The sequence below is a fragment of the Anopheles cruzii genome, chromosome 2 (genome assembly GCF_943734635.1).
Source record: "Anopheles cruzii chromosome 2, idAnoCruzAS_RS32_06, whole genome shotgun sequence".
Taxonomy (NCBI): domain Eukaryota; kingdom Metazoa; phylum Arthropoda; class Insecta; order Diptera; family Culicidae; genus Anopheles; species Anopheles cruzii.
In genome coordinates this window covers 44,569,398-44,593,268 of record NC_069144.1, presented here as the reverse complement: position 1 = coordinate 44,593,268, position 23,871 = coordinate 44,569,398, and the positions used below count along the sequence as shown (strand labels likewise).

At 50.3% G+C, this 23,871-nt stretch overlaps 1 protein-coding gene across 2 annotated transcripts in view; it reads left to right on the top strand.

Annotated features, from left to right (window-relative positions):
* Positions 1 to 23,871, top strand: part of LOC128267941 (rap guanine nucleotide exchange factor 4) — a 46,004-nt gene that overhangs the window by 10,709 nt on the left and 11,424 nt on the right. Inside the window, exons 2-15 of one of the 2 annotated variants that reach the window (XM_053004906.1) lie at positions 4,460 to 4,606; positions 8,503 to 8,554; positions 9,600 to 9,718; positions 14,712 to 14,798; positions 15,055 to 15,196; positions 15,507 to 15,693; positions 17,267 to 17,412; positions 19,566 to 19,710; positions 20,085 to 20,258; positions 21,233 to 21,554; positions 22,005 to 22,094; positions 22,176 to 22,290; positions 22,477 to 22,730; positions 22,808 to 22,978. In XM_053004906.1, coding sequence (XP_052860866.1) covers positions 8,518 to 8,554; positions 9,600 to 9,718; positions 14,712 to 14,798; positions 15,055 to 15,196; positions 15,507 to 15,693; positions 17,267 to 17,412; positions 19,566 to 19,710; positions 20,085 to 20,258; positions 21,233 to 21,554; positions 22,005 to 22,094; positions 22,176 to 22,290; positions 22,477 to 22,730; positions 22,808 to 22,978 — 1,989 coding nt within the window. In that variant the 5' untranslated portion in view covers positions 4,460 to 4,606; positions 8,503 to 8,517. Of the gene's footprint in view, positions 1 to 4,459; positions 4,607 to 8,502; positions 8,555 to 9,599; positions 9,719 to 14,711; positions 14,799 to 15,054; positions 15,197 to 15,506; positions 15,694 to 17,266; positions 17,413 to 19,565; positions 19,711 to 20,084; positions 20,259 to 21,232; positions 21,555 to 22,004; positions 22,095 to 22,175; positions 22,291 to 22,476; positions 22,731 to 22,807; positions 22,979 to 23,871 lie in introns of those variants that run through there. The other variant, XM_053004905.1, reaches the window with a different exon arrangement.

Genomic DNA, 23,871 nt, shown 5'->3' with positions numbered 1-23,871 from the left:
AAAGTTGTTAGTTTTGTGAAAAATGGTAATTTTGTATTTTTTGAAAAATGTGTGTATGCGCGCGCATACACAAGAACCGATTCGCTGTAATTTTGGAGGGACCGATGAGGGTTAAAGCACCAATTTTCCTACAAAAAGTCATTTCCGCTTATCGCTGAAAAGTGAAATAAGTACCGTGTTCGGTTTTTCTTTCTGCTGCCTTTTGGCTTCCAGGTAGACAAGGGACTTCGCCGCGTCGCGAGAAAAGTGCGCGAAATAACCAACAGTATTCAAACTTTGCACAACTTTTCCTCGCCCGAGGCGACGGGGTGGTCTCGGCAGTCGGCAATGTTGCGCCGCTCGCTTTCAACAAGATTAACGACCAAAACGACGCCGACACCGCCGCCGTAGTAGCGTATGGTAAAAAGCCCACAGGACGAGATGGGACGAATCCCAGAACCAACCGCCGGAAAAGTTAGAACATTTCCTTCGGCACCGCGCCAGTTGAGCGATGGCAGGGCATAAGAGGAAACTTATTCCCCGGACGAAGGGATCTCAAAACCGAATCCTGGGGGTGGCCGAGACTCAAACCGGCTATCGATCTGGGGTCGTGCGGGTCGCTGAAGTTTTTAACTGATCGACAGCAGCAGTGTGTGGGATCATCCCATTTATTTATCTTATCGCGACCGATTCCTGCGCTCGCTCCGGTGGACCTGAGCATTAGCCAAACTTTGCCATTAGCGATAATTTCGCTCTTCCCGATAACTGCCCTCGGTAACTGCGGCTGCGTATCCAACGGCCACAGCGCAAACTTTTGAAGGGGCCGTCGCACTAAGATGACGGACCGAGTGTGAGTGACTGACACTTTTGGTGCCGCCGCGGGAGTTGGTGATCCGGAAAACTTTGGTTCTCCGCTAGCCCGCAAGACAGGGGGCGAAAAAGGGTCATCCCCAGCAGGAGAGACTTGTTGAACGGCCATTCGTTCCATTTTGTTCTTGTAGGGATGTGGGGTATTCTGTGGATCAGCGCCGAGCTGACAGCGGGAGTTGATAATGGGGTTCGTTTTTTGTGTGGAAGTAAGGGTTTGTGATTAGGTTCCGATAGCCAATAATGAAGCAGTATTGGGACTATTCACTGATCCATTTGTCTGCATTCTTAGAAAAGGATTCAATTTTCTATGTGCTTTGTAACTTACATCCATTCCACATTCCACGGTAGGGTTTCACCACAGCTATCGATTTCAGAAAGCTTGCTGTATTTTCCAACGGGAACTGCCTCCACTATAACCATAACTACACAGGAATCGATCGCTACCAAATTCCAAAAGTCGGTCGCGAAGACTCTTCCGATGTCCTTGTTAACAGCTAACCGGCCAACCCGCACAACGGTAGGCGATCCATTCTCGTATGAAGGCAAACATGTTTTTGCCCCCAGACATCACCGACGCGACAGTTCTTTCGCTGGCAGCGATGCGCCTTCTACAGCAACTTACTTGTAGTGTTGGCCACCGTGGAAGCGAAGAGTGAACGTGAAAGTACGTGACAATGGCGCGTTGTTTTTACTCGTGTTCGCATATGTTGCGCCCAAGATACGAGTGTCTCCGGGAAGATTGAGACCTCGTTCCAATCGAACAAGTGGCACTGCGTTTCGCAGCCGTAGCTCAAGTCGACAACATGTTTGGAGCATCGTTTTACTAGATATACCCATACCCAAAGTGTCACATGTCATACGCTGTCGTAGCAAAAGTACGCCAAAGAAAACAAATGATTGCAAAACTCCGTTTCCACGCCAAATTCCTTCGTTTGATTCGATTCTTAACATTTTATTTGATCCTGTTCTTTAAAAAACATTACCGTAAAGAATGTCGAAGTGAAACACTAATGAAAAAACCAACCTACACCGCCGGGCAAGCCTCGCATCCGGTTCCGGGCCGAGGCCGAATTTGGGGCGTAAATTACGGAAAATGAGTGACACGCAACGAAAATATATTGGACATTTTCCGGAGGGGCGCGTGTCGAAAAGATAAGAACATAGTAGCTGTCCGTGTCTTCGGGCACCGGAAGTGACACAAACAGAGCGCAGAACGAAGAGAAAAGCCCCACGACTGTCCCCGGCGAGCCCGTAGAGTGTGAAAGTGAAATAATAACACCGCCGTGCTACGGAAACCACGGGTGCTGTTAGTGTTGGTGCCCTGGCACAGGCTTCCACCGTACCGGTGGACGTCGAAGAAAAATCAATTCTCATCACCGCGTGGCGCATCCTGCCCGAGCAGGATGTGGCCTCGGCGACACCGATGCTACAGTGTAACACCGAACCGACGACGTCGGAATAAGGTAAATTCCAGCTTCCACCTGATGGAGAACAAACAGTCGAACCGACGGAAACGACCCCCGGGGGCTCCGATCCCTGCCTAGGTTCTGCATCCGTGTTTCCGCTTTTGTAGATTTGAAAATTTGTGAACAACTCTTCAAGGTCGAAATGTGATTGATTTTCCACTGCCCGTCCCTTTTCTGTGGTCCCGAAAGGGCGCAGCGCGACGGGAAGCGAGTGTGGAAAGCCCGCCGGGGAGGAAAAAGGGAAATTGTTTCACAGATGAGTGAAACAAATTGTGCCGGAAAAACCGCAATAACCGTTCCGCGTGCAGTGAGCACCGTTTTGAACATTCTGGACCGCGGCAGGGAATGGGTTGCTTAAGGGAACTTGGGGAACTTTTGTGAAACAAACGAACCACGGATCGCGATTGTTGTATCAGCGGCCGTAAAGGAGAGAACGAGCGAGAAAGAGAGAAAAGTAAACGAATCCTTGGAGTGTGCGGAAAACTGCACTTCGATCGGAAAAAAGTTCCAGTTTGAGCTTTGAGCGAAGCGAAAATGATGGAAAGGAGTCCCGGTTTTGTTTCGACGTTTTTCTCAACGCCGGGTTTCGTTCAATTTATGTAGATTTCCCACCATTCTCCACCCTCCGGCACTGATCGAACCGAACGGAATGGATGGCGAGCGAACGAATTTGAGTTTGGTTTGGGAAACACAAAAATTGCAACTAGTGCCAGTTCGGGAATCGGACAGATTGACTTGATGGCAGCATTCCCCGGTGTGTTCTTTGGGACGATTACTTTATCCATTTCGTTCCTGCTGCGTTGAGTTTCTCGCTCGAAGTGATTTGTTTGGAGGGCTTTGCCCTGATTGCGTGTTGCTTTGGCTCGCTTCCGTAGCTAGGGGAGATTTATTTACTTTCGGGTTGTTCCTCGGTGATGGTTAAAAGGGATTTAAAAGGTTCAATGTACATACCAATACATTTGTAGTTCGTGTACTCGTAGCTGGGTCGTATGATTGTTCACAAACTTTATTTTAAGTGGTAATTCCCATTTTTATCCGTATTGGTTCTGTACTTTTCCAACTATATTAGTTTATAGTAGCACAATTTAATGCTTTTCAAAGCATCCCACCAGGGGCATATAAACTGATGACACTGACGGCTTGGCATTGTTTATTCTTAAGGACTCGCACTCTTTCTTTTAAGCATCTTAGCGCGTCTCCGTTCAAAAGATTCAGTCTTCAGCTGCTTTTGGTTAAACTTAATGAAACCATTTTTCTTACGCTCCGACGCCCTGTTTAAGCGCTCAGTGGAACGAGCTGATGCTGCACTTTTGGGCTGCCTCACCGTTTAGTTTAACGGTAGCAAACAATAGCAAAAAGATGGCAACCGCTAGCGGTGGGTAATAATCTACTGCACCGAACCGCGAACTTCATCGTCGTTTAGCAAAGTATGGTGAAAGTCCCATACCTCCTGCTTCTAGCGCGCGCGGTGTTCATACGACCGTTAAATATGCGCCGAACTTTCTCGTTCTTTTGCAGTTGATGAACTGAACTGCAGCTACTTTAGCGACGGGAATAATCAACTGCAGTGCCTGTCGAACGCCGGTGCCGTTGATGTGAGCCCCTTGGGACCCTGCTGCATTTTTTCCAGCCCAGCGACGATGCTTGGTGAAGATAATTGCAACCTTCGACCTACGAAGCGCCCGTGAAACTTTAGACTTCACCGAGTGTCACTTACATACTTTTCCGACATTATGATATGCATTCAGCAGAGCATAATAAGGTTTAGGGCGGGCCATTTGCAATGCTCTCATTGTCTTTCCCGACCACAACACAAACCCTTTCACATATTATGTTTCACATTTGGGTTTGATGACGGTAGCATCCTTTATTTTGGGGATTACGTTCAGCTACCAACAGCCAGCATTCGTTGCTCGAGTCGATGTACTTTGTGGCTGCATTAGGATGCCTCCGAGCTCACCGAGCAGACCGATTTAAATTATCCCATTTTGGCTACTTCCGTCCCAGGGAGGGCGCCCGGGAGCATCATCCACCGCGTATGCATCGCATCCATCATGGCCGCCAACGTGGTCGTGGTTCGAGAGTTTCCAAAATGATGCCATAAACTCATTTTCTTCCCCCTCTCTCTGGCGTTTTACTTGCAGCTGTCGGTGACACTATGTAATTTGGGCGTCGGGGCCACCTTCGGTGAGTCGATCCTGCACGATCTGCCCCGGGACAGTACGGTGGTGACCAAGACGACCTGCGAGCTGCTGCGAGTGGAGCAGCAAGATTTCAGACTGATTTTTGAGGTAAGTAAGAGCGTGCATGGAACCCGATATTAGTGAGCTTCCAGCGAGCTGCATCAGCATAATTCTACAGGACCCGAAAAAGGCCACGGACGGAGCCCACTTGCGGAGCATTCGGAGGGCAAAGTAAATCAGCTTTCGTCGTGTTGGGCGCAAACATAATACCACCGTCTGTTTTGGAAGATTTTTAGCTCGGTGGCTTGTGGAGCAGATTTACAGATTCGATTTCATGCTTAGTTGCATGCAGCATAATTTAATGGAAGATCAACTGAATGTAAGTTCGCTCTGTCTTGAGCTAAGTAATGGTCTGGAACGGCAACATGATTTGCTTAAAGACTTTATAATGATTATCTCCTGAGCGTTGGAAGGATTCTTAATCCGAAAAACGTTTCGGCAGAAATGCACACAATTTGCACCCGTGTCGTGCAAATCCTGAATTGAGTTCCCAAATTCCGTATTTATTTATAAGCCGGCTGAGCATGGAAAATACTTCTGCACTGTGAGAAGCTGCGGGCCATTAATAGGAATTTCCTTATTTTAGATCAAAGGTCTCTATTTATGCCACAGAGAGCGTATCAAGTGTCAATACACTACCGCCCAAACACCCGCGAGGGTACTCCAGGCGAGAAGTGAGATGAAGTCTTACATCGTCAACAGCGATACGGAGACATGCAGGAACCAGGAGCCAGACGTAAATCCAAATTTATCCCACAACAAGATGAAATCAAAGCCCATTACATCAGAAAACGGAGCTCTGACTGGTTGGCTACGTCATCGCTACGCCATCACCATCTGGCCCGATCGCCCAGGCTACGGACAAACATAAACTCCAATTAATTGGGGGCCCCTAGTTTGGCTCGAGCTGTGTGCTAAGCCTAGAATAGCACGGCCCAGACTAGTAGTACGGGCTATTTGTCGATGTCGATAAATACACGGTCGTGGTTTGCGCTCTCGTGGAAGCGAGGCGAGCGATTTAGTGATGCCAATTATGACAGCATTACTGGTGACGTGTTCAAACGAAACGTAGGAGCCAATGGTTTCCGTAGGCAACAGAAATCTCTTCGCTACTAATTAATCCATCGGAAATTAGAAGCGCACAGCTGAGGAACATTCGCTTCCGTGGAAATGTCGAATAACGTACCATAGACAGAATGATTCATGCTCTTTTGCTAAGAACTTTCTACGCAAACCAATCACGAAACTATGTTCGTGGGCTTTTGAACCGTCATTCGAACCCCAAACTAATGGGCCGGATCCATCCCGACACGACCCTTTTTCCCGGCCACCCGATGGAGGCGCCTGGTGGTTGACTTTAAAGCTAGTGTTTGATGTGGAATCCTTTGCCATTCGGATTTGGGTAGGTGTCCTTTCGCGTCCGTACGGCCACTGGTTTCCGGACTGTATCGTCCGTTGCCTGCGGGTCAACAATGCGGAAAGACAAATTGTTTGCGGTTTCATCTGTGGACGAAAGTTTTCGGCTGAAATGCGCAAATTGACGTCAGCGGCAAGCTAACCGCAATGGTGCGAAATCTTGACCGTCTGTTCCTGGGGGCCCCTGTCGGCTCGGTCGGCTATTTGTGGCTGGATTGGAACCCTGTGGTCCTGCAAGACAGTCAGCTGGTCGGCCAGCCCGCCGTCCTGTTTCGATCGCCGTCGGTTTCAGTTGCGTTGCTGCCGGGCCAGCGGTCTGGTCCCAGTTGCTAATGATGGGCCCGAAAAGGATGCTCACAGCGGGAATTAGTAGCGTGCAGTAGGACATTGTTGCTCGCCAGGTGGTTGATCGCCGGTTGCCATCCGATTTACAAACAGCGGTCGCTGGTCATTATCCTCGGCCAAGCCGACATTTTATGTCACACGACGTTTTGTCGTTGCATCATTTGTATAAGAATTCAAAAAAAGGTAGGTGATTTTGGACCTTAACAAACTTTTGAATAACTTCAAATTCGCCATCCGTGAATTGGCGCAATTATTGTGTTTGGCTATTCCTGCGGTACACAAATATTTGCTGCACAAAAGCAAACCTTGCGTGCGTGTTTCACGTCTTCATCGTACAACACGAGACGCGCCTTTCCCGTTTCGCAATCGTCTCAATTTGGGGCCACATCCGCGAGGCGTTTCCAGCGAACCTTCTGCAGAAGGAAGCCGCACATTCGCCCCGGCGCTTGCCGAACGTCATGCCGATTGTCTTCGGAGTAGCACCATCAAGACAACTTGAAACCGAATGAATCTTGATTTCTTGTTTGCCCGCCTCAAACACACGCAACGATGTCGTCGTCGTCGTCCTCGTCGTCGTATTAGACGTCTCGCTATCCCATCGCAGTCCACACTCAGCAGCCGTTCGTGCCACTAGTTGATGGATCATTTTTCCTGCGGGCGTTGGTTTATTTTATGATCTGCGTCCCATCCCGCCCGCCTCAGCGTTCCCTTCACTTCCATTCAGCTGTGCAAAAATAATCCGACGAGTCAATAGTAGCTCGAGTTTCGTGCAGAGTGTTTTCCTTGGCCCATGGCCGTGCGTGTCACTGCCACGGCGGGCGCTGAATGGCGGATTTTCTATTTCAATTGTACGTGAAAGTACACACGCTGCGAACCGAGGTGAAACATGAACGCGGAGAAATGTAAAGATTTGCCGGCGAGTGTAGTCTTTCTAAAATGTCTTTCGCCCTGATTTATCCGACTGAATAAACATGATTGAAAAATTCCTTCCACTTGAAACCGTGCGCAAGCGGAAGCTTCATAAAATTCGTTTTCTTCCATCGTGACTCGAATTTATTTCGGCATAGACTGGTTTTTTGCAGAATAAATCCCTTTTCTCTATCTTTTTCTTATTGCAATCAGTACTCGAAATTGCTTGGTAATATGCATCATGTATTGGGCATTAAATTTGTTGCGCTGCAATCCGTCTGGGATTGTTCTAGAAATCAAGAGTTTCTTCAAGAAAGGTCTTTCCGTGCTGTGTGTTGTCACTCGGATAACCTGACCCGACGTTTGAGGGATTGGCTGTAACTCTTTCGAGACATGTTCTATGTATCCAAGGATAGCACAACCCCTGCACAAGACCGGTGTAAAACGATGCACGACATCGACGATAAGCATTGCGCTTTCTCCGGTCGAGTGATTCATTTTTATTGCAACCATCTCACCGAGCTTTTGCTCTCATTTATTCATGATCATGCACTCGGATCCGGTGCAGCTGATGATATTTACATCCAGCTGGATTTACTTGCACTTGGATGTTTGACATCGGCGTCTGAATTAGTAGATGATTTATGGACGTTCTGGTTGGGCACTTCGGCCGGAGAATGGAACAACCCCCTTTTGCCAACCAAATTTGCCATTAATTCTGGGCATTTGTTTACACGTGTAAATACCCGATCGCATCCCCGGCTGTGCTCGAGAGCACTTTTGACATTCGGCCAATCAGTGGCTTCCAACAATATTTCCCAATCAATCCTCATTCTGTGTGTGTCTTTCGCCGGGTGGTTTTCGAATGGAACCGAAACGCTTATGCATGCCCTTTTTTCGATCGATGCTTGCACTGATCAAATGAAGCTCGTTTGAAGGTTGTGTAGTGCCACCGATTCGCAATTGAGTTTATTGTCAGTCGTCATGATTGGCAGCACTGTTTCACTTTATCGCATTACTTCGTCGCGTGCTCGTGTCCCGATGGGAAGCAATTTTCTGATGCTTGTTTTGGAATGGATGTAAAAATTTAAACATTCATTCGATATCAGTGCACCGCTCAATCCGTAATCGATTGTGACGGGAAAATCCACGTTCCGGTTCCGGTAATCGTAACGATGCTTGTGCCACATGTTTCCGGATGGCTGTATTTTTATTTTTGAAACTGACCACTGCTGAGCCCCCCGTAATAATTCTCACTCTTTCTTTCGTTGCAGAAAAATAAAGAATTAATGAACGACATAATTACAAACTGTAGGCTAAAAAATGGTGAGTACACAAACGCAATCTGCATTTCTGTTGAATAAATATTTCATAATTGGTACAACGGTTGGCGGTTGACAGATAACCAATTTCCCGTGCAACATTGCTCGAGCCAAGTTTTGCACTGTTCTTAATTTGTTTGTCCATTGACATGCAGCAGCTGAAGGTGGAATTATCAACAAAAAACAACATCGAGTCGACATTGATTAATATCAGTCGTGGCCACTATTTGATAGTAAATAACCTGCAGGCCTTTGCAACCGTTCCGATGAATATTGATGAACATTTCCCCGTGCAGAAATCAAATATCTCACGCAACAGAAGTCACGTTTCGTAAAGTGGCGTTTCGCCACGGAACATTTAATTGGCATTTCGGCCAGCTTCGAAAATCGCTCCATCGTCGAGCACTACTTTCAGCGCTTCAAACGACGCGTCGAGTTCGTACGAGTTCTGGTGCATTCCGCCCGTGTTCCGAACCAATACTATTTCGTAAGACCCGCAGCCGAGACCGGCGGCAGGAGATCGATTGATCGACTCCCTTCCGCATAATTGCTTTCGCACGCTAATGATAATGGTTCACCGAAAGCGATTTTCGGTCACTAATGCCGTGCCGAGTCTCGAGTCCCACTCACTCACAGACTGACGGTTGAGACCATGCCAACCCCACCTAATGACTGCCGTGCGAAGGTCCTGCCACTCCTATCGACGGTAATGATGCGGTTTGCAGTAGCGGAACTGCTTGTGTGGGTGTGTATGGCACACCGCTCCGGGAAAACTCATTTCCCTCCGGCTGCCAAGGGAGTGGAATTGGCGCCATTACTTTGGCGGCATGCAAATCATAGTTCCAGAAAAGGTTCTATAAAGTTCTGTTTATGCTGGATATGCTTTTTATATTGGTTAACGCGAAAAGTGCGATAAAAATTCACACAAATCAATGATGATCACGGATCGCATCCGCCGCTCGTGTTGCTTTTAATTAACAGAAAAACATCCTTTATCCTGTTTTTTCTTTCAATCGCTCTCTCTCTCTTTCTCTCGCTGTGCCGTACAGGATTTGGCCAGAGCATGCAGACGACCAGCACGGTGCAGACGAACGTGCAGCAGCAACCGTCGCCCACAAAAAAGCAGCTCAGTCCGGATCATCCGAATCCTGCCGCACCAATCACGGAGGTAAGTGGGTTAGGTTCACGTCACCGTTGTTGCATTGCGAAACATGCCCCCACGCCTACCGACGTCGGGTTGAGTTTACGTCGCGCGTCCATGAACTCTTTTCTGGCCATTAAAACCCATGGTACAGGTAACGGCAACAGTTGTCCTAATGGATGGGACAGGATTTGAAGCCCGCGTCGGCATAGGTATCGAGTGCTGTGCATTCTGCAATCTGACGCTAACGACGGTGGCCTATGGAATAAAATGCACACCGGTGGACAGATGGTTCTAATGGTCACTTACGGCATTTTAAGCGCTGCATGCGTGAAAAATGTCGTCAATGTTTGAACGCGGCGAGGCTTTCGAGCACGTTGCAGACCACCATCGTTTGTCTATCGCTTTGCAGCGAGTGCACGTGCCGTGGAATTTTGATGCACTTCGTTAGCGGCGACTAGGAACTCGCTCGCCAGGGATTAAGTAGAGATTTTTTCCGCACACAGCTCACCTTGGTTTGCTCGGAAACTCGGCACTAAAGCGGGGATTTTACGTGCCATTGTGCGTTCCGTTCGATTCAGGATCGATTTATGGATCGCATTTTTTTTATTGCGACGTGCCCATGAAATTGTTCCAAACATCGATACTGAATTCCGATACTCCTCACGCTCCTGGTTTGGGTTGCTGGAATGCTGCAAACGGAGTCACCATATTAATCTGTAATTTCGTAATCTTGTGGTCCCATTCCTACCTCGCTGGAGTCTGAAGCGTGATGAAACTTTTCCCCATTTGTCGTCACCGATAAGCAGGTGTGGCGGAGCAACTTTCGCCCTTCGTCGTCGTCGGCGTCGACGACGAAATGCTTATCAGCGGTCGCATAAAAGGCTCCATAAATTTCACGGTTACACGGATTAGCGACAACTTTCTTCATGAAAGCACACCCGCTCGGACTGGTGACGGATGATTATGGCCGCCGGGGAGTGTGAAGTTTACCACTTCCCGGTGCGGAGTTTTTACAATCGCTCGCTCGCACGACCCAAAATCAAAAACCAGCCCAAGATAAGGACGCCCAGAAGCTAACCGCAATCATTGTCAGATGCGGCTAATGCGGTTCTCCCGACCGTCCAGCCAGCCGCATGTCCTTCCAGGGAGAAAGTTTGGTGTTATCCCGCAAACCGATCGGTGCCATTAAAGGACTGCTGGCTTGGCGGTTCGCGAACCGAACGGCACATTTGTTTTTTGAGCCTAGATTTGCGTGTTAAAGTCGTCCTAGATTACTGACCTTCAATTTGGCACGGCCGGGCTGGGGGAAACCGTAGAATCGAGGGACGTTGGTCGCCCCATCGTGGCCTGGCCGTCGTTGCTCAGTTATCTCCGTTTATCTTCATTCGCCAAACGCCAGACGGTGTTCGAGACTCGACTCGTAAAGTATCCGCGCGCGCCCCCATTTGAAAATGGCCAGAAGCTTTTCCACCGCACCGGGATCGCTACGCGGGCGTAGCGCGGACCGTAAAACAATAAAAGTCTCTCCGCCAAGGCTAATTATTGTTCCATCGTTGCCATCGTCGTCCCCGTTATCGTGGGCCCGTGGGGAGGGATTGTTTTATTGGTTTTCTTGGCTGGCCGCTGGGGCGAACGGCCAGACACCAAGACGTTTTGGCCACACCGTAAACCAAAGCCCGCTTGCGGTCGCGGCGAGCCTTCCCGATTTCTCCCTGCGGACCCACAATCGTGGCCATTTTGTGGTTTAATGCCCCATTTTATAATTTCCTAGTCCGTCTTGTGGCCAGGCGATTCTGGCGAGTGCCGGAAGTTATGCTGCGCGAGTTGAGAAAAGAACCGTTCGTTGCGGCGGGTCCTCCAGTGTGTCAGGATCACGTTTCGGCCATTCACGCGGACCTCGCGCCCTCTGAATGTGCCACGTAATTATCACTCGGTCGGTTGTCCCTTTTGCTTCGCGATGCACTTTGGAGCGCGGCCCGTTCTGGCGTCGTGTGACCTGCCGGAGATGGTGTACGTTGAAATCGTTAAATGTTAAGATTATCATAAAACAATGAAGCACTGATTAAGCGTCGCTACGTGGAACGTTCTGGGCGATTGTTTCGTGGCATTTCCGAGCGTCGTTTGATGGACATTTAATTATTCGGTAAATTCATTCCATTTTTATTTGAGACGATTAGAGCGGATAAAACGGGATGAACTGTGAGTTGTTACGTTTGGATCGTTTTCTGATACAAAAAAGTAAGTTTGACTTTCTGCGAATGGCTTAAGCATAAATTAAAACGTAAATTAAACATCACAGGTGCAGTGTTATTATCCAAACCGAAACAAGCAATTGTAGTTCATGAAGAGCATAACAAAGGCATTAAAAAAGACCGACGACTGGCTGATGACAGCTGACAAATCATCTTGTTTACTACTCGCTCGTCCCATTTATCGGAACAAACCGGAATCACAGCCCCCAAGAATGCCGACCGGAACCATTCGACCGGAGAGCTGTCTGAAAGCAAAACTCAATTAGTCTCCCCAAGGGGGTTGGGCGACTACCATAAAAGACATCATGCTTCTGCACACACGCCGGTGCTGGTGCTGGGGTACGGAAATCTGGCTTTCTTTCCTATGCTCTATCGATGCAATGCAATCGAAAACCAATTAAAACGATAACATCTCGTCCACCAACCGACTGCCGACCAACGCTTCTTCGGGCTCCTTCTACCGTAACCGCCAAGCAACTTCTTTCGAGCATCGTTTTGTTACCGATCATTACGGAACCGTGTTGTGCAGCCGGTAGTGACACACGAATGAGCTCGTAAAACCCCATCGCTGCCGCCGTCGGGAATTAGTTTCCCACCAACTCCCAATCCGAAACGCTCGCCAGGTTCGTGCCGGTTACGCTTCACCGCCCGATCGTTACCTAGGACCACTTGGGAGTTTCCAATCTTGTAACAAGATTTCGCCGTGCCCGTACACCACTAACTGACCGCTGATGGATTCGAATCAATATTTAATCAAGATTTGCATTGCGCTCCTATCGCAGCCGCAGCCATGGTGGAGGCGCATGGTGCTGCCGAAAACTTTGTCTTTCCGGCTGTCGTCGACACTCGATAGAAAATTTTCACTTTACGATCGAAAGCGCAACATAATGACCGGTGCAGGTGGCCGGATTGCAGGGTGTTCTCGCGTGAACTGGCAGGGTGGCTTTCCGTTTCACCGCCATCGGCGCGGTGTGATTGAAGTTTCAATTAATCCCCCAGCGGCGGCGGCCGTACAGTGTGTGGGTCCACCTAATCCACCGTGGGCCGGGCCGACACAGCGGCGTGCCGAGTGTTGCCGACGACGATCGTTAAGCCAACCGCCGCCCGGAAAGTTCATCCTTTTCCGTGGCCGGATTTTGGTACAAACTTTGAACGAAGAACTTATCGATGAAAAACGATTCTCACCGACCGACGGGACCAGTGGCGGAGTTCGTGCGATAGGACATCGTGATTGACCGTGTATAGGTGACCCGGGTGACAAAGGGTCAAACTTTTCCAGCCCAGTGACATCCTTTGACATCCCGAACGTGCTTCGATCGTGATTTCGACGTGTCCCGGCACGGCGAGCGGCGAGCTAGAGTGTGGCCAGAAAGTTTAAAACCAACAGCTTCGTCAGCTTCGAGACAGTGTGACACGGTATCATCTCATTAGCGATATTATAATTTAATTTTGTGCAACTTTTACTGACACGCTGCCACACCGCGACCGCACAAAGAGTTGCTGAAGGCGATTAAATTTAGTTGTTCAAACCGCACGAAACATGCCGCTTTGCTGTGTGCCTTTGGAACGGGCCTCAAAGAACGGGTGGTTTAGAGCCCCGATTTAATCTAAACTTTATAACACGCTTAATGCTTTCACTCACCGAGGCTTGAAGACGTGCAGAATACGTATTACCGTCTGGTACCGTGGGCCATTACCGAGCTTTAACGCTCGAAACGCGAATTGTACTGTTTAATTGGGTTCGTTCACAGCAACAGCTCACGGGTTTGAACGCGGCGATTTATGGTGAATAATTTTCCGCTTAATTTTTCGACTCTTTTCGGCGACGCGCCGGACAAATGGCAAGTCTGTAAAATGGTCTTTAATGCGGAACGCGGTACAGCGTGGAACGTGCCTTGGCACGGACATAAAACACAACTTTGGCGGTAAAACTTTTGCACACCACATTAAACACAATTAACGTTCATTTCGGAGCGAGCTCCCCACTCGGACGGTTAACCGGCCGCGCGGTGGCTCTTTGTGGCTCGCCTGTTTTTCTTCCCAGGCACACGACCGACCCGAGCGAAACCCTTTTTTCTGTGCCAAATGGGAGTGTGCGTTATACGCTGTGATCCCATCGCCAGGGACCCTCCCGGGATGGGTCGGTTTACTTAAACCGTACGCTGCTGATGTCTTCATCATTGAGCCCTTCAAGGTATGCAAATATGTTGTTCGCAAACCGTCTTTTTTTTTTGGGCGAAAGCTAACTTCGGCTCATGTGCGGGGTCTTTAGGGCCAAAAGCCAAAAACAATAGAAAACACGCCCGGGCAGCCGCTGGAGTCCACATCAAACACCTCGCCCGAAATTGTTCACCGTCACCGTTTCCGAAGGGTTGGGCTGCGGTTGTTTTTCCCGCATAATAGCTTCGCGTAATGCCCGGCCCCGGGGGTTGGTATGCTGAAATCCTGTGAGCGACACGCACGCAAGCACTTCCAAAGGAGCACGATTGTCCCACGGAGACCCGTTAAAAGGGCGATCGAATGGGGCAGCAGCTGTTTTGCGTGTGCTGGGGACCTTTAAGCTTCTCATGGATCAATTCGATTATAAACAGCCAAATAAATAAACTGTTTACGCCGACTACGAGCATAAAATGATGTTTAATCAATTTTAAAGCTCACCTCACGGTCTACGATGGGCTCCGGGGCGTACGATTCAACGTGTATCCTGGTCCGGGCGACGCCAGACTAATCCGGTGTTGCCGGTTTTATCTTCTCCTACTCGCCAGATACCAAGTCCCGCCATGTCCCGCATGGGGTGGGCCCTCCGGACGCTCCTAGTGTCAGACAATACAAGCTGTTTAAAGGACCGCAAGGTAGGTGAAACCCGAAAAACATGGTTCGCAGCGATTCCGTCCTTCCCCCCACGGGACCGATCCATAACGGCGCCTTGCGTGATGGAGCGACTCCAATGTCGCTCCGAAAAAGGACACGCGTGACACCGTCCGGGGCCAGCATAGACGGAACAAAAAAAAAGGAAACCTACTACAAGTTACATGAACCCCGTTCTTATCAGCTCCTTTTGCTCTCTCTCTCTCTCTCTCTCTCTCTCTCTCTCTCTCTGCCGGTCAGGTGGGCGGAAAATTCATACGGAAATGTGCCCCCGGCACGGAGCTGGTCGAGTGGCTGCTGAACCTGTCGCCGATCGTCCACACGCGAACGCAGGCCGCCGGCATGTGGCAGGCACTGCTCGAGGAAGGTGTCCTGTGCCACGGTAAGCGCTGAGGTTGCAGTCCCTCCAACCACGGGGGCCCGTGGTCCTGTCTGCAAGCCATTAGAGCGAATCCCGTGGAACGAAATTCTCATTAATTGCGATTCACCCTAGTGTGTGTGGGTCCTTTCGCGTCGCGTCTCGAACAATTTCCCTATTTCTCTGGGCGCGAAAGGACCCCCCGCCTGGGGGTTTGTTACAAGTGGTGCACTTTTCCCGGCTTTTCACCCATTTTTCGCCGGTGCCTTGTCCTATTTTTATCACCATCTCACGCTCCACGCTCTCTCTTTCTCTTCCTTTTCCTCTGTTGCAGTGGCAAAAGAGCAACCATTCAAAGACAAGTGCTTTCTGTATCGCTTCAAGTCGGACGAAGACGGGACGGCCGGCGGCGGGCCGACCTCCGACGACGTGAGCCACGCCAACGATCACATCCGCGAGGCACTTCCGGCCCTGCTGCACCGCGGTCCCGACGCAACGCTCCGCATGATCCTGAGAAAACCGTGAGTCACCGTCAACCGGCCGCAGTCGCTGCTAAATGTTACTCCGTTCCTCCGTTTTGTGTTTTTATCGCGCCACCGAATCCCGCCGGGACACCCGCCCGCGGCTTCGTCACCATCGCGCCAGCTGCAGATGGCTAGCGGCGATGTTTATTATTAAATTTTCAATTATAATTTACCACGATCGCAGACCCCGGACCGGGCCGAGCCTGGCGCGCGATGTCCCGGCGACACGAAACACGATCCTACGGCAGCTTAGCGGCGCCTTCTCGCTGTGTACACTTATTTATTCAGTTTGTGCAACCCGCTGGAGCCCACTTTTTGCCCGCGTCCCAACCCGGTGCGCCACAAAAGGAGCGCACCGTTCGCGGGTTCGATAACGGTGCGGAAAAGTGCACCGCGAACCTTGCGATGGTGCCAATTTTATTATACCGAGCTTCCTTTCTTGAGTTAACCACGGTTGGATGCCGGTCGCCGGATGCTGATGGACGGCCATTTCCACTGTTTATGTTTCAATTTTCGAACCGAACGCCGGGCGAACGGACGAATTGAGTGGCACGGTTTTGGGGGGTGCCCCAATCTGTCCCGATCTTTTTGGAGCACATTGAAAACTATTCGCCACTTTTATGGTGTAACTATCGTTTTATCGGCCACCGCCTGCGCAATATGTGTTCGTAATGAACCGCACGGGTGTGGGACGGGAATTTTTACGACCACCGTAAAGCTCAGGGCACTATTCCTGTTATTCCTGCCCGGAAATTCGTGTACATCGAACGGCAACAATTTGTTGCCAATGTACTTCCGGTGGCTTCGTCAACCAAGTCCCGAACACGGTAGCTTCTTCTCCACAGCACACTTTTATGGATAAAGTTTGCATTATTGATCGCCGTTCAAAGTTTATGTTGCCCGGCAAAGTACGGACCGCTTCCTGCCAATTCGTTTCGAACGCGCATAAAAAAACGTACTCATCTCGTGTCGCATCGAACGCGAAAGCAGCGGAGGAAATTCATTTAAATGATTCGCCAACATTTCGAATTACACGGGTCAGCTTTCCTGGAAATATCCAGTTTCCACAGTGATGACCAGCGGGTTGTTGGTAGTTGGTCGGAGTAAACTTAATTAGAGTTTAGATACTCAAAAGTTGACTGATTGTAATTACCGAAACCACTAATTGCATTTCGGTTCGTTTGAAAGGTTTGTGGCCCATCATCCATCGCTGAGCGTGGGCCATCCCACGAATCCTTCGGCAAACTTCAAACCTCTGATCTTCTGATAAAGAATCTCCACTTGAGCAAAGCGAGCAAATATTGACCAAAAATTAAGAACTTTGTCGTGTTTCGCGGGTCGGATTTACGCGGCAACGCGTTAATTGAGCGTAAATAGAGGCATCGGCAATAAATGTGGGCATGCAAACTTTGGTACGGTACGGAACAAGTAAAGTTGTCACGACCGATCAGGAAGATGAGGTCCCGCCGGTGGTGGGCGGATGCGATATTATACTTTCAAATGAAGCGCACACTTCGTGAGAACCGAAACTAATGCCTAGCTTTCTTCTCCGTTTCCGGTCGCGAAGCAGTTCCCATGAGCGTACGCAGGAAGAGCTGGAGTTGGTCTACGAGGAACTGCTACACATTGCCGCCCTATCGCACCTGTCAACCTCCATCAAGCGCGAACTGGCCTCCATCATCGTGTTCGAGGCGCACGCACATGCCGGGACCGTATGTAAGTACCTGACCGGCCGGAGTGGTATTACTCCTTCATTCACTCAGGCCCCCAGCAATCCTCCCGTAGCTCACCCGTTGCTGGTAATGAAATTGTTCCACTCGGCGTAACAGCCGGAGAGCCTGTTGCTCACGCCACTCCCAAGAAAGGCGTCTGATGTTTTAATTTTCCACCTCATTTGGCGCCGGCACTCGGATGGATGGTGTGCGAGCACCGACCGGGTGCGCCCGTATGCTTAGCTTCCAGCCAAGAGCATGGATTTGCATCTGATCAGTGTGTGACACCGATAATTGGTAATCAACCGTTCGGTGAACCGTTTAGCATCGCATCGTTGTCGATGACGGCTGGCTCTTGTTACCTAATTCCATTTTCCGTCTTTCGAAGGATCCGCTTGTGAGGGAATGGTGGCTTCCTTCTCGCACACATAAACACACATCAATCATTCCTTGCGGCACGGGACTCTATACCCAGGACGGCGATAGTTCGACAGTTACGCTAACAGTCGGCGTGCCCTTCAGTGGCTCTCTTGATCCGATTTTTTTAGTTGAGTCTGCAGCACGGCTCCGCACGGACCCATCGTGGACGCTCATCATTATTCATTGGATGGCTCTCGGATCTGGCTGCGGGGTCTTCTAGAGCTTGTTAAAACTTTGCCCTCCCCGTCACCACGAATGCCCTCGATGCCCGCTCAAACTAGCCATGGCTCCGATGGCCAGATAGACAAAAACTGTTCGTCTTCGTCAATCAATCCGGACTGCGTGGGCCCACTTTTTTCAACAGAAATCATTAGCATTAGCATAAAATGTCTGATGGGGTCACAAGCGGTTCACAACTTATGGCGCCCCGCACGCCCACCCGTAAGGATGGGTTTTTTCCATTTTAAGAACCGATTCCGTTGTGATGAATATTTATTTTACGACAACTTTTCACGCGCCTTGCTCAAAACATGACAGAAAAAATAACATGGAGCATGTTGTTTTCTGTGTGCCTCTACAACGTCCTCCGACACCGTCGAGACCCGTCGTCCTGTTTTGCGTTGATTTTGATGGCTTTGAAAAAGTTTGCAGTTTCACCGGAGCCACGCAGACCGCAGCGATTCGGTTGGCGAAACGAGTGAAAGTTGATGTGATTTGAAATTGAGATTCTCGTTGGTTGTTTGTCCGAAAGTTGGAAGCGCTGCAATTTTACGCTCCGGTGGATGCTGCACGATGCGGATGATCGTGGCTCTGGACAAACACAGAATAAGCAATTTGCTCGATCGTCAATCTCGACAGGAACTGTTACTTAGTAGCTGTTAGATTGAGGAGAAATTTCCTCGAATATAGTAATATGTAGCTACAGCATATTTATTTATTGCTCACATTCCCGGTTCATGAAATTTATAAACCACTTTGATGGGGTCCGGGGACACAAACTTTGATCTTTAGTTCATCCCAGGTCCCCGGTGCTATCTGCCACATTTTGTGGCGCAGCCAGCACAGGTATACTTTATGGTTTACATGAAAAGCGTTCCACACTAATTAAAACCCTCCTGAGCGGGCACTCGAGCGCCAAAAAGGAACGCTGAGGACACGACCGGGACAACTTACATCGACGTGCACTATCGAAAACTATAAATTATTCGTTGCTGGCCGGAATGTCATAAATTTCATTTCACATCCCTCAACACGGCGCCATCACATCGCTGTCTCGGTGCTGGATCTGTTTGATGTTTTCTCCTTCGGCAACGACCCTCAACCCTGCGCCCTTAGGATGGATCCGAACATTCGACCTTTGTGTCGCGGGACCGGAACGTTCTTAATCGACATTAGGCTGTTGATTGAGTGCGTTCCACCCGAAGCGCCGGGCGTTTCGGAGTTAAGTGTTCGTGATCGGACCGTTAGTGTGTTACACATGCACGCGTTAATAGTACGTCCTGAAAAAAAGGCAAAACAAAAAGGGCCCCACTTGGCCCCCGCCTGGCTGGGTGTCATTAGCAAACGGCCAGTTCATTACGAGAGTTCGGTACGGCGCAGGATGAAACAATAAACCATTAATAGCCTCTAATGGATGCCAATTTCTTTGGCGCTATCAATCAGGGCGCCTACCGGTGATTAGTTTAGCGTACCAACTTACGATTCCGTTCCGTTCTTTTGCCCCTCACGACACGCTAGTGTTTAACCAAGGCGACGAAGGACGCTCCTGGTACATCCTGCTGAAGGGATCGGTCGATGTGGTGATCCACGGCAAGGGCACGGTGGCTACCCTGAAGGAAGGTGACGACTTTGGTAAGCTGGCCCTCATCAACGATGCGCCCAGGTGAGTGAAGCCGTTTTTCTGTCTCGACCCAGGATACGGGACATAGTAGCGGTCGCAGCAAAAAGCTAATCCCGCAACAGCGCAATGTAGCAGTAGCTTTGACTTAACACACCGTTTCTCCGGGCGTAGATTTAGGAAAAGTTTTTCTTTTTGGGGATTTTCGGTTCACCACTCGTCAGATTGCGGTTCGCGCTTTAGCTGATAAGGGTTTTCTGCTAACATTGGGGGCTTATGAGGGCTAATTTTATAAAGGATTTTTTCTTCTATTTCCTATCGCACTTCCACTACCACCACTTCCGGGCCTAACCACTGCTTCACGGTTAAACGGGGAATGTGAAAATGTTGCCACCGCGACGCGCTAAACACGGAACCAGAGCGGCCACGATCGTGCTGAAGGAAAACAACTGTCTTCTGCTGCGTGTGGACAAGGAACACTTCAACCGCATCCTGCGCGACGTCGAGGCGAACACGCTGCGGCTGCAGGAGCACGGCAAGGACGTGCTGATCCTGGAGCGGGTCGCCAAGCAGCGCGGCTACTCCGCGTTCAAGTATGGCTTTTGCTCGGGCTTTAACTCACTAACTCTACTGAATTTAAAACACAAAAGAGGCGCGAGCTGTACGATATACTAAATATTTCTCACGAGGATTACGTGTACATAATCGGATACACTCTTCGGTGGATTCTTTTCCACCCAGCACCCAGAACCATTCCGTTCCGTTCGCTGGCTCTTTCGGCTCTAATCCTTTACAAGGCCGGCTTAATGGTTTCATACTTAATTACTATATTACTGCTGGTGTCTGCTCCGCGGAGCCGGGTTAATTTGTTGAAGTAAACGTTAATTGCAGCATCGCCGAGTGTCCGGGAAAACGGGCCGAAGCAAGGACCGCTTTACAGCGAGCGAAAAAAAAACAAATATTTGCCATGTTGCAACATAATTTCCTTCCCATCGTGATCCGTTTACTTAGGACAGAGTGTGGACAGCAAGAGGCCGCTAGAGAAAAGGACTTGTGGATCCTGGCGCAAAAGCGCCAAGAATAAGAGACTCACACCAAAAAAGAGAAACGCTTGGTAGCTATCCACTGGCTTCGCTGGGGACTTTGGGGAGCTAATTATCCCCTTTTTTCTGCGCGCTCTCTATCTCTATCTCTCTCGCTCGCTCGTTTTAATCTTGGTCAGATGGCGATACATGTTCGGCCAGCCTGCCAGAGCTAACATTTAGCTAACTCGGCCAGAACCAGAAGATCGGTGTCGGTCTGGTAGTGTCCTTCTTTTTTGTCCGAACTGCGGCAGGTCCTACGCCAGTGGCAGGGACATCCAGAACCGACGGCTTCTGGCAGAAACGCCCTTTGCTTCGGTTGTAACATTTTGACCTTCACTTGTTTTATCCTTTTTTACGCTTGGCAAATCTTTTACGGCCCATTCCCAAAAACTGGGACCGTTTTAATTAAGTTAATTTGTTCACTGCCACCATCTCTGGCTTTATGTTTTCCGCTCATCTGTTTCACTTCGACCCTCCGCCAGGTACACGGTCATGTCCGGTACGCCGCAAAAGATGCTGGAACACCTGCTGGAAACGCGGCTCGGAGGCCAGGCCGGACCGAACGATCCGTTCCTGGACGACTTCCTGCTCACGCACATCGTCTTCATGCCGACGCCGCTGCTGATCGACGAGCTGGCCGCGAACTACCACGCCGACGCCGACATCGACCTGCGGCAGGCGAGCGACGAGGATCAGGAGTACTTTCTGACCAGCAAACGGCGCGTCGTGCAGTTCATCCAGCGCTGGGTGCTGGCGGTCCGGCACGCCGTCTTCGACGACCCGCTGGCGGTGGAATTTATCGAGGTAAGCGGTCCGGTCCAAGAAACCCCCAAAAAGTGCCAAAGCGCCCCGATCACAGTTTTGTGATGGGATCGCCCATCCAACGAAGACAAATTGCGTTCCGGTTCCGCCGCCGTAGATTAGATTTGAGCCTATCGACAGCCTATCGACTACCGTAGCAATATAATCACTCCGGCTGACACCCGTCGTGATGTGACCCCCGAAAATCACGTACCGCGCTCTTCTGGAAAACCGAATCATCTTTCCAGGGCCGATGATGGATTACCGGAAGTGCTGGCTGGCGCTATCTTTCTCCGGTTTTCCATCTCATTTCCGGCCCTTCGAACTTGTTTCACCAAACTGACATCCCGCTGGCGGCACCCGCCGGTGACAGCGAAGCGAAATTGCATTATTTTTCCCATCATTATCATCGTCGTGTCACGGATTTGCAAGCTACCGTCCTTTTTTCCACAGGAGCTGGCCACAGACGTCGAGGCGGAGCCGGCCCTGCAGGAGGAAGCGAGCATCATACATCACGTCCTAACGCAATTATCCCGATACCAGGTAAGGCGTGACCTGGCCGTGGACGTTTCTTTTCCGTGGACTCTTGGAGCTTAAAAATAAATCTTCGTCTTCGCCCGACAGGAGGACCGCCAGATGAACGCCACCCAGAAATGGAAGCTTCCGCCCAACGGGCAGCCGATCTGTCTGTTCAGCGGGAACACACACTCAAAGACTGTTATACGCCCGGATGACGATAGTAATTAATTTTCCTATCCCTACGCCACCCTTCGTTGGCTGCCGCTCTTCTGCTTCTGCTCGATCGATCGATTATGAGCCTGCAGGCGGCTGCAGGAGAGCTGCACCGGACGGGCGTTTGAAAAATGGTTCCAACACTCTAACACACTCTCTCAACACTCTGACTCTCTTCCGTCCGGCTCGCTAGTCATCTTCCGGGTGTATTGTGCCGACCACACGTACTGCACGCTCCGCTTCCCGATGGCCACCAGCGCGGAGGTGATTAAGGCGTGCGCCGCCGACAAGCTGCAGATTGCCCGGCTGCCCGACGACCTGCTGCTGGTGGAGGTCAAGTCGAGCGGCGAGCGGGTCGTGTTTAAGGACAACGACGTCAGCATACCGACCGCCCTGAGTCTGAACGGGCGCATCTTTGTCTCACCGAAGGACCACCTGGACGCGCTGGTGAGTTGATTCGACTCCTCCGGCCTTCCTTCTTAATTCGGATTGACTGCAACCCTAACCCCGGCAACCCGTTCCAGACGCCGCTGCCCGAGCAGGAAGTGCCGACGGATGCACCGGACGTGGACTTTGAAGCGCTGTCCACCAAGGACGTTGCCTACCACATGACGCTCTTCGACTGGGACCTCTTCTGGGCGGTGCACGAGTACGAGCTGCTGTACCACACCTTCGGCCGGCATCACTTCAACAAGGTAGGTCCGCGGGGGGTGGGGGCCTAAGCGACGTCCCCCCCAGGGGGATGTTCGTAATTTCCATTTCCACTAAATGCTCGCAGGCGTTTCAAGTTTTCCCTCAAGATTTGCAAGAACGCGTAATGCAACGCGGGGCCATCAAATCCATTCACCGCTTCTTTTCGCAGTCGCCCTGATGGATGACGCCTTGAGCGTTGGCGGTCGGTGTTGCCCAGGAGCGGCACCGTCAGTCACAGGCTTCCTTCGCGGGCGCTCGGTATGGTACATAAATTTTACCGTGAATTATTGCCTCTCGGGTGCAGAGTTTTCCTAGCTGCTGTGGTGAAGACGTTTGTGATTGACACCCGGGACCCTCGAGCTGCGTTTGCTCGTCGTTGCCATTTGAATGTACACTGTGCACTTTAATTGAATTGAAACATTTATTTTCCGGCAAAACTTTTGGCCAAATCAAATGGAAAGCAGCTGTGAGGTTAGGAATGGCAGACGGTGCCCGGTGCCGTTGTCCCAATCTTGGTGCTCAATTAAAGATCAACACAAAGTTTCATCTCGTTAAATTATCACGGAACGGGGTTGGGTTGGTTCGTGGTTCACATTACTTTCGCTCCAGAAAGCGCATCCGTAGCGCGCGGTACTATTGCACCGTGGAATGGAAAGAAATGAGCAACGAGTACGCAAGTCCACCGACTCGCTGGTGGCTCACCGGCCAAGGCTATTACGCTAATGAAAATGACCGTGCAAAATGGCCGCCCCACCTCGGAGGTCCTTTGGGCACGGAGGAGTTTGCACATTTGCTTCACTAATTGTGTATCCTTCCGATTGCCGCCATAGATAGGGCAGTTTGGTTCCGGGCGCCGAGGGCATTGGCAAAAAAGTGCTCCCCGGGATCTGCGTTG